Below are 10,737 nucleotides of genomic sequence, written 5' to 3'. Positions count from 1 at the left end.
TGTATGAAAAGGATGTGATCAAACTTTAGGAAAAAAAAATTCACAAATGCTGGACATAAAAATATTATGAAGAGTGATTTGTACAGTGCTTAAATAGGCATCTGATGAAAATCATTTCAATCGTCACTTGGTGTTACCTTCCACTGAGTCTAAAGAATAATAAAAAAAAAAAAAAGAAAAACTGCAATGAATTATTAAAACTTTAATAAAAAAAAAAAATAATAATTTAGGTATAAATAATCTCCTTAAGAATAGGAAAGGTTTACGCAACACTACAACGGGAGCACCACCAGCATCAGGTCTCCCTCTGCAAGACAGGAAAGGCTGCAGCTTCTGCAGAACACTGCAAAACACTGGTGGGCTTCAATTCAACAGTTAGTTAAAAGGAAGTGCAGTTCAACCTGTGACTGCTCTACCCCAATTTGGGTCTACATTTTCATCTCAACTAATTTCCTCCAATTATGAGGATCAAGAGAATGAAAAATGAAAACAAAGATGAAGATGAGCAATGTTGATGATGACAACAGTGATATATATTCTTTGCATAGACAACAGTAATTTGACAGCAAACACATCTTTCATCTCTTACAAGGGAATGCTGGGCACCTGCAATGTCACTCAAGAGGTCTTTGAACATGCATGGGGAAAAGGCATGATTACTTTGGTTACTGGTTTTGGCATTTTGATGTCTTTAGTGGATCCAGTTAACTCACCAAGCTGATCCACAGCACTGATGTGTGAGCTAATTTGTTTTGTTGACTCAGACAGTGAAACCGATGTCGGTAAGCCTCAGTGATAGGAAAGCAGTAGAGCTTGTTGTTGTTTTGTGGTTCTTGGTGCTGGCTTGGTGTATCTGTGTACGGTAACCAATGAAACAGGGTTGTGGACAGATCCTACCTGGGAAATGACAAACTACCACGTTTTGCTTTATTGTGGAGAGCTGGGAGAGAATAATTTACAGAACACCAAGCCCAAGGTCGCTTGTAACAAACAGACCTGGCAACACTGGGTGGAAAAGAAAAAACACATGCACGCATCATGCTGCCATCTCGTGGGAGTGAGCGTCACGTGACGTACAGTGATGTAGTGTGATGTGATGTACAGTGAATAATAATGTCCTTTGGGAGGTGTACATTTTGTGAAAGTCGTTACGGGCATGATGTGTGAAAGCAAAAAAAAAAAAAAAAAAAATCTAAGTTACATTGCATTCCCCTTGTTATAAATGAACCTTTCAACCACAGCTAATAAGACATGTAAAGGGTTTAGGAGAGATGATCTGTCTTTCTTACAGAGTAAAAATTAGTCAGCTTGAATATGTCACATACGTAAAACATAGTGCTAACTTGCAGGGTACTTAATGAATTCATTTAATTATATTAAGTTAAGATTAAGCTATTTGCAAATCAAAAGGTGCTAAATGGATGTGCTTTTGGCTCAGTTCAGAAATCTAATCAGCAGTTCTTAAGATACCCTACAGTGATACGACCATGGAGAATAATAATGTACCTGACTGTGCGTTTGATTTAATTCAGTTCAACTTCATTTCAAAACACTTTATCCCAGAGGGGCAATTTTGGAGGCACATTTTTTAGTAATTTGTAAGAGCAAGTGTATGCATGTGCTGTCCATATCTATGAAAAGTGATAGAAATTGAGTCCATGACCAGTTGGTTAAAAAAAAAAACATGTATTTTTTTTCTAAGTAAAAATAAGACAGTAAGTCAGTGACAGAATCCTGTCGCATCTGTTAAGGCAGTGTAGTAATGTAAATTAAGGCACTTTGGCTTCAAGTTTACAAATACACATATAACACATAACAATACTTTACTTCAACAAAAATTTAACTTCAGTGTTTGCAAGCATTAATTACTTCATCACAGAATTTGCCCTTACGAATACTGTTTTAAAAACATTAATCCGATTTTCTCTTGGTGGATCCCTTTCTGCAGCACTTGCGGGTGCAGAACAAACAGCATTTCAGTGTCAACAACAAAACAGTTACAAAAACGATTACTAAAAAGCAGATGACGTCCAGGCTGTGGTACTGGAACCAGTTCAATTCATGTGCAGCTACTCTCAAGTGTGTAACTCCTTTGTGTCTTATGGTGAACTCAGTCCAGAAAACAGCCAGGTCAAGGGGCTCAATGGGACGGTCCAAGTGTATCCGAGACAACTCTATAATCTTCTCTTTGTAACTGAGGAGGGGTAAAAATAATAAGGTAATTGTATAATCACTGTTTTCTGATCATCAAAAAACCTTTTAAGTTCCTATGAGTGTTATTTTTTTAACTACCTTTAGGAGTTTAAATGGCTGGATTTTGAAAACCACACACACACACACGCACGTTGTTGATTAATACTTAGCACTGCTCAGGATAAGATGTGTTGGGAGGTCACCAACTAAACTGACAAATAAAACTGTTCTAATCCACAACTTTGACAAAGGGTGGAAACTTGATCGTAGCCTAAAAGACAGTTAGGTTTAGAGTTTCAGGGTTTTCTACAGTCATGTAAATGTGCTCATGCAGTCTGATTTTTAGGGTTACCAGGCAAGCAGTGACCTTTAGAAACAATGTGAGTTAAGTTTTAAAAGAAATATTCAAACAAAGCTATACTCTAATGATTGCCTTGTGCAGATTTCAACCTGTATAACTGCTATGAAACAGTGTTGGTAGGACTCCCATTAGGTAACAAATATAAAAATATGTATAATATATGAGAAACATTAATTTCCATGCTTTATATGTAATCATTCTTTTGTTTGATAGTGAATTTTCGGGGACTGCTCTCTTAAATCAACATCTAGTTGTCTTACCTCTTATTGTGGAGGATTTTATTTAGTGTAGCCAGAAGTGTTTCAGTTGTCACATCAAAAATAGTGAGCTTCTCTGCGACACCACGGTGCACCAAACGATTTGCATTGTCTCCCTGGTCCCCAAACAGCGGAAACATCAACATGGGTACAGCATTACAGATGCCCTCATAGATACCGTGGGTGCCTCCGTGAGTGATGAAAACTTTAGCCTTGGGGTGGGCTGGGGAGCAGAGGAGAAGGACCATTTAGTTTCAATAAAGCTGGAAATATTATATAGCTGGAAGAAAAGTCACCTCTTTTTTTATTTTTTTTTTTGTTATTTTGAATAGTATCGCATATGACATTATACATGGCAGCACCACGTCATTTATCCTGATAAATCTAAACACACCGAGGAGCTCGTTCTGAGGCAGCCACTTCATAAGCCTGACATTCTTGGGCACATCCTCAGGTGTGGGCCCAGTGTATCTCCAGAAAACCTGAAAAACACAAAACATGTCCTAATTTTCAACATGTGACTTGGAAAGCACTTGTTATGCAATGATGGGGTGTGTGACAACAAGGCAGCATGGAGGCAAAATCCTGTTGCTCCCCATGTGGTTTATTTGAGGGGAATATTGATAGTTACCTGCTGAGGAATTTGCCGAAAAGCATCAAAGAACAGTTTAGCCTTCTCCTTAGGCATGCTGGACACCATTGAGCCCAAAGTAAAGACAATAAATCCGTCATCTCCCAAGCCATCAACGAACTCCGCCAAGTCCTACAGGGATTTTAAGACAAGGCATAAAAATGACAAACAAAATGACTCAGATTGTAGAGTTCATAGATGCATGTTAAGATGACGCAGTGGGCAAAGATCTATGAGGACAAGCTTTTTTTTTCTATAAGGCTCATTCATTACACAACTTCCATCTGTTCACCATATAATCAACAAGATTACTTTATACTATACTTAATTTTTCATGCAGCTCTACTGTCTATACCATATTAACCTGTCCAGCATACATAAAAAGTAAAATGTTGATATTTGATTTTTGAAATAGAGAGCTTTGCTTTATTTGTGGAGGGTCAACCCCTAACCCCTCCACTCCCAGTGACTTTGCATGTTTCTTTTTGTCTTCTTCCTCTTTCTTCTTTTCTAGCCTCTTGTTTACACTTTGAGGTTCCAGTTTCTTTCAGCGTTTTGTTTGCACACAAGCTGTGCCTGTTTGTTTGCAGGCTTTTGTCCTACTGATGATGTAATCTTACAAGCAAAAAAAAAAAAAAAAAAACTTATTTTCGCTTTATCAACAAATATTGTGCTCGATACATACCAATTATGGTCGCTCTTCTACTTATTTCCCTAAAATTAACTTTTGGAAGAGCAGACAACCCTGCTCTTCACACTGTTTTAAGCCCAACAGGCAGGAGTCAGGAACACAGGCAGGCAGACCAAACGACAACAAAAGTGAGAAAACATCAACAAGTGATTAAGAAACACAGGGAGACAGGCAGCGAGACAACGTGATCAGGGGACAAGGAGCTGACCCATACTAAACAGAAAACAGGACTTAAATACAGTGACTAGACAAGACACAGGTGAACCACATTAGGGCAAGGAAGGCAATCAACATGAGGGAAACAAGAACAAGATTTTCAAAATAAAACAGGATGTGAACATAAATAAAAACTCAATCCCTAACAAAGACAAAAACTTAATTGTTGTGTTCTGTTGGATTGAAATTTATTGCTGTGGGGTCTGTGCATGGCCACTTACTGTGGTCAGTCCAGCTGGTTCAGAACAAGTTAAATGGTCTAAAATGTCCATGTTCCATGCTTGCTTGATGTGCAAAAGAGTACATCTGGCAGGCATAGAAGGGTTGCTGTAACTCGACTCTACACAGACTATATATGCAATTTGCCATAAGTGGGTCCAGATGTGATGAATGCTTGTTTTATTTATTTATTAATTTTTTATTTTGCAAACATTGTATACATACTCACCGCTGGAAGATCAGCTTTTTTTGCACAGTTGATGCCTCCAATCAAAATCATGTTTGGCATCAGGGGTCTTGGCCACTCAAATATAAAATCATATCTTTGAAGCCAGACGGCACCATGACTAAGAAGGTCGCTGTAGGTCATGTCGTTTCCAAAGTAACTGCTTACTAATTCATCAAAATGGCCATAGATAACATTGCACATGTAAGACTCCACAATATGCATCACCATGTTTTTAGCTCTCTGTGGGAAGGTCATGGTGTCTGTATTGTCAGAGAAAAACACAGGAACATAGGAAGGAGGAGAAGGGCACTGGTTCGCCTTCAAATCCAGGTTACATGGAAGCCCCCGCAGGAAATAAACAGCTGGAATGGAGAAGGCATGAGCCAAAATGGAGCCGCAGGGAAGGAAAGGGTCTGTCAGCAAGATATCATAGCCCCCTTCCCTCAGTTGACTCATGAGAATCTGGTTGTTGAGCAAATTCTCACAAGCTTTCACGTGCAATAAGGTGAAGTTGACCAATCGCTGGATATTGGCTAACATTTCTGCGATTCCTGGTGGCTTGTGGAACGGTCCATTATTCAGCTGCTTGAATTTTCCATCCAGTTCAGCTTTCGTGTATGGCACTTGGTAGAATTCAGTCTTGTAGCTTCCCGAGCCAGAGATCAGCAGACTGGTTTCAGGCACAAGCACCAAGACATCATGGCCCCTGCGAGCAAGCTCCTTCACAAGTATCTTCATGCTGAGCCAGTGGCTCCCATCCACAGGCAAAACCAACACTTTCCCCCCTTCGACAGGCCCCGGACTGAGGCAATACATCCAGGCCACCAGCCACAGTGCAGGAAAACACACCCCACTCCTCATTGTCTCCTCTCTGCTGTGCGACTCAGCTTGCAGTAAGAGCTAGTGGTGCCTGTGGTTAAGAGGTGCCTCTGTGTGTGAGTGTGTTTAAATTATGCCAGAAGTCCAGCCTGCATTTGTAGGCAGGCCGTTACGTAAGCAGGAAAGACAGAGAGAGTGGAAACTCCCAGTGGATTCTCCCACTCAGAGTTTGTCTATAGTTAGTCTGTCTGGTCCTGTATTACTCTCTGATAAACAATAACATTGGCATGATACACCAAAAGTACTGCTTTTCTCTTCTACAGCCAAGTAGGAAAGCCAAAACGTTGTGTCCTTTGTGACACCAGCAGTAAGCATTCATTTATGATAGCAGCTTTTGCATTAAAAGGATTTTACTTTAATTTTACATGCCTTTACTTTCTGTATTCTTTGAGCAGTGGACTGAAGGTCAGCAAAGATCTGCAAGTTATTGTGGCCATGCATGTTTGCACGCTATGCTGCTCACTTAGATAAGTCCAGCGTTTATCTTAGCCAATCCTCCAGTCTTAGTTGTGAAAAACATGAATTGAGCCTTTGCACACACCCTCCCTTTAACCTCTTTCTCATTCTCTCACTCTTTCCACTCACTTGCACACAGGTACCTTTAATCATGGTGAAGAGACATGTAGCGTGCGAAGCCAGTTGTAATAGGAAACCAACCCCCCATAAAAGGAGGGGGGTTAATGATAACATCAAACTAACAATGCAATGTGTGGAATTTCACCCTCATTTGCTACTTGGCTTATCTTAGTTGACTCCTATTTAGTCAGGAGAATCTTTTGCACTTCATGCTACCAGAGGAGAGCTTTATATGAATGGAACTTAAAGTCTGAGATTTCACACTCCACTAAGACATTGCTTATTGCAGTAAACTTCTTTTTAGGGTAGTTGCTGAATTGGTTGTGTGTTTAATATAATTATCAGGACTAAATTTAATTTGGATCTGTAGAAAGGACACAAACAACAGCACCAAATTCTCTGTCCCTGTGTTATTTCCATTTCTAAAACATCCAAAAGTCTTTAGACTCAACCCACATGCTTATACAAATTTAGTTGAAGGATACCATTCTTTATAAAAAAAAAAGTTTGATGGGGAGCTGATTGAGGTTGGTGGATTTGTGATTAGGACTACATTATTAAAAGTTGAATCATTAACAGTGAAAGCACAAACATTGCTGTGGATGTTTAATGTCACAGAGCCATTGTTATTTTAATGCTATAGCTGAACCGAAATCTCATTTATCTCTTAATGATCACAGAATATTCGCGATAGGTAAGAACATTTACATTTTTGTATAGTTTTATTCATTCATGATTTACTTTTTTGACATTTGGGTGATGTTAACCTTTAAATGATTTTGATATGGAAAGAAGTTAACCTTTGTGAATCATTGTGAAATACCCCAGAAAACTACTGAAGATCCCACCGCTTCGCTCAAATATATATCTTTGCACTGAGTCAACTAAAATACTGTATATAACTGTAATAACTACATCAGGGGCAAAGGCCTAATATAATTCTTTTGGTTTTTTATTATTATTATTATTATTATTATTATTATTATTATTATTATTATTTATTTTAATTACTTATCTAGTTCAATAAGTTCCAAGCTTGTAGTAATGCCATCACCACAAGTACTGTTACAATTAATCAGCCAAACTGGAAAATCCCTGTAATTTACATTATTTCTTTTAGATGCCAGTGATTTTTGTTGCTGTAAGAATTTAGCAGGAGGTGAAGCTACATGAACTTGAATGGGGCAATACAAAATCAAAAATCCAACAAGCAAAGAAAACAAAATTTCCAAACTCGTCATAAATCGTGCCACTTGAAGGTGGATGTTTGGGGTTTCAAGCAAAATTCCAGCATTTTTAGTGAAGGTTGCATGTCAAGTTTACCTGTGTTCCCTACTTCTCCTTAGTTCTGTCCCCCTAAAGGAAGGCCCCCAACGACTGAGCCATTTCAACTGTACTGACGTGGGAGTCTGTTTGGGTTGATATGTTTCTTCGCATGACTACAACATGAAAAATGCCACTTTCACACAGGAACATTTTAACATCTGATTTGAAGCAGAAAAAAATTCCGTTTGACAACTTCTCAGCCACCTGTGAAAATGAGTTTTGTTTTTTTCTTCAGCTTTTTCCCCTCCTCTTGACACATCTTCATTAGGGGAAGGAGGGGTTTGAGTGCAGCAGAAGGGCAGCTTCCTGTGTTAGAATCTTGTGTAGGTGAGCATTATGACCTTGAGCATACTAGTTGCAAAGTGAAAGCAACATCCCAGCAACAGCAGCTACGTGGATGTACTCAGTCACAGAACCGCTGTGCACTTCAAAGCAGTGTGAACTTACTCAAAATGCAATCATAAATTACTTTGTCTGGGTTTGGATTGCACTTAGATGTGGGAATAATGTTGACAGCTGCTTTGATTAAACTTGCATAATGTCTGAGACTCGTGGTTGAAAAACTAACAAGGATTGCAATGTGAGCCCTTCAAACTACATCTTGTCAGACTCTATTTTATCTTAGATGGGATAAGAAACTGTACACATTTCACGAATATGTGATGACTGGTAGCTCCAATACTCTCCAACCTTCTATCACCACAAAACAGAGCTCATGTAATAAACATTGTCAGCTTCAAACAACATAAAGTATCATCTAGTTCCTCAGACAGGCTGACGTAAAAATGAAACCGATCTCAACATGAAAGACATCCTTACATGCTCATAAAGGTGTGAGAAGGCAGCCAGACAATGCGTTGACAACCCGATGAGATGTGTCATTATGCTATGATTTATCAGTACAAACAGCCTACATTGCTAAATAAGACACACAACTCAGACTTCTCACGCTGATTTTCTATCTAAATCTATTTACGCACATAGTTTTTTGTGTTATATGTTCATAGTTTGGCCATGTGATGACCACATGATTTCTATTCATTATGTTTAATGAATAGAGTTCTTAACTGGTTTCAAAGGGGGGGAGAAAAAAAAAATTATGAAAAAATAATGTTGGTTTGATTCTATTGCAAAAGTTTGCTGTCCAACCAGAGGGTGGTGCCAAATCTGTAAAAAACACCCAGCAAGCAGATATGAGCAAATGTTCCTGTGTTTTGTTTTGTTTTTTTTTGTGTATCATTAATGATCATTCCCTTCACAGGGTTGTGACATGGAGGTCATTGGGGAAAGTTGTAATAATATCATCTTAATAGATGTGTGCCTCTCCTTGTTTATGTCAACTGGCTAGGAGCAAGTTCAGTTTTTTTGTGTTCTATACTCTTAATGAGGTGACTGGAGCGCCAGAAATTTACCTATTTTTTACTTGTTAATCTGGGTGGATTAAAAAACAAACAACCAGTGTGTGCATTAATCAGTCAAACAACGTTATCACGAGTCCTAACAGGAGTGTTTACCTCCCTGTGGCCAAAGTGCAGCTCATGTGCACGTTCAGAGGCAGCCTGACCGCAAAAAGATACTTTGAACAAACTGAAGTAACGACACTGGGGTGATGATTGCTTTTTACAGAGAGTGGGGATTTCACATTTGTGCTAGGTGGATAGAAAAGTTGATTAGAAAACGATTGTGTACACTCTTTCTTTCTCTTTATGCTTTGCCCCTCTAATTGTTAAATCACTGCCGAAACTCTTTACTTTGGCCTTTCTGTTTGTATTTGCATAATCAATAAGGGCAGGTCAAATCACCCACAGCCAACTGAGAGAATAAGTTACTGCCCAGCCTGGTTTGAATGTCCAAGGAAAATGACTAATTGGGCCTTATTAAGACAAATAAGGACACACAAAGTGCACACAAATTAAATAAAATCTCTGGGTAACCCCTGAAAATGAGACAGGAACTGGGCTTAGATCTGAGAACAACTTCCGGTTGATTTGCCTTGAAAACATCTCAAATTTGACAGGACTCCCATATGTGGGACAAAAAGACAGAAAAAAGCTAAAGTTGTAATGCTCTACTTTTAGTCTTCCCATTTTAGAATTTACTCACAAGCTTTAGTCACCAATGAACAATTGATGACACAATATGATGCAGCAGTAAGCAGTTATATGGCCATTTTATGTGTTGCATCATTAATACAAGCTGTTAGTAGTAACATTTTCAGTGAAGACATTATTATTGGTATTGTCATTCATTTCATACTCATGACATCCAGTTCCTTTTCCCCATGAGGAGTTACGATTAGATACATTTATAAGCAGTTACAATTACCATTCAGTCAGTTAAAAACTATTTCCTCAACATATTTGATTTATTTTTAACATTAATCAGCGCCAAACAAGAAGAACGCACAATAAAACGTCGCCTGTTGTAATATAGAAAAGGAAGAAACTGGTAGTAGCTCATCTGTTCACTCATCCACACTTTGTCCTGATCTGCTCCTCTAGTGTTTTCATTTTTTTTCACCACTTGGCCAACAAGCTATCATCCAAGCTGTGTGTCACGCAGTCATTAAAGCCTGACTTCAGAGAAGGACCATGCTGGGCATGGAGGGATGTTTTCTCTACAGGAACACCTCCTGTCCTCTGTCCTCCAGGAAAAATAAAGGTGATTGTGGAGATCACCTTCCTGTCTGTATTGATGGAGATATTCTTTATAGAGAAACTCCTACTTTCATCCTGCCTGTCGCTCTCAGCTTTATGATCACAACCCATATGGCACCCATGACTGAGTCCTTCACCGCCACTTTACAAATGACTGTCTTATTTATTACGACTTTTGTGTTCAAGACATTCTACTTTTGATTTAGTCCTGTATTTTCTGAAAAGCCAGGCTTTTGATCGTGACCACATGGTGGTGCCAGAGTCCCGTGGATGCCTGAATTCCAGCCTTGTCCACGGCAGGTCTTGTGAATGTATTCATTTATTTATTTGTGTCCAGCCATAATCCGTGTGGAAGCCTTTTGCCTTCGGCCCTGCGTGGTCTGGACTGCTGTGTCAGCCACTTCTCAGATGAACAAATACTACTCACCAGTGCTCATTTACTGCTATGAGTTAAACAGCCGATGCCAATACGACCCTGACATCCAAATCATTTTTAACAAAT

The 10,737-nt window shown here is 39.0% G+C and overlaps 1 protein-coding gene across 1 annotated transcript; it reads right to left on the bottom strand.

Annotated features, from left to right (window-relative positions):
- Positions 1-1,670: 1,670 nt before the first annotated feature.
- Positions 1,671-5,729, bottom strand: LOC115061479 (UDP-glucuronosyltransferase-like). Its single transcript, XM_029529823.1, has 5 exons — positions 4,798-5,729; positions 3,443-3,574; positions 3,206-3,293; positions 2,815-3,034; positions 1,671-2,194 (listed from the first exon to the last, which is right to left on the bottom strand). The coding sequence occupies exons 1-5, from the start codon at positions 5,656-5,658 to the stop codon at positions 1,912-1,914; spliced, it is 1,584 nt and encodes a 527-aa protein (XP_029385683.1). The 5' UTR covers positions 5,659-5,729; the 3' UTR covers positions 1,671-1,911.
- Positions 5,730-10,737: the final 5,008 nt, after the last annotated feature.

The sequence above is a fragment of the Echeneis naucrates genome, chromosome 21, assembly GCF_900963305.1.
Source record: "Echeneis naucrates chromosome 21, fEcheNa1.1, whole genome shotgun sequence".
In the NCBI taxonomy this organism is placed as follows: Eukaryota; Metazoa; Chordata; class Actinopteri; order Carangiformes; family Echeneidae; genus Echeneis; species Echeneis naucrates.
The sequence above is the reverse complement of the archived record's forward strand: the minus strand, read 5'-3'. Positions and strand labels throughout refer to the sequence as shown.

Coding starts and splice junctions, on each gene's coding strand:
- LOC115061479 (XM_029529823.1), bottom strand. CDS start 5,658: ATGAGGAGTGGGGTGTGTTTTCCTGCACTGTGGCTGGTGGCCTGGATG. Junction 3,575..4,797: donor AAAAAGCTGATCTTCCAGCG/GTGAGTATGTAT, acceptor AAATCCCTGTAG/GACTTGGCGGAGTTCGTTGA. Junction 3,294..3,442: donor TTCGGCAAATTCCTCAGCAG/GTAACTATCAAT, acceptor TGTGTTTTTCAG/GTTTTCTGGAGATACACTGG.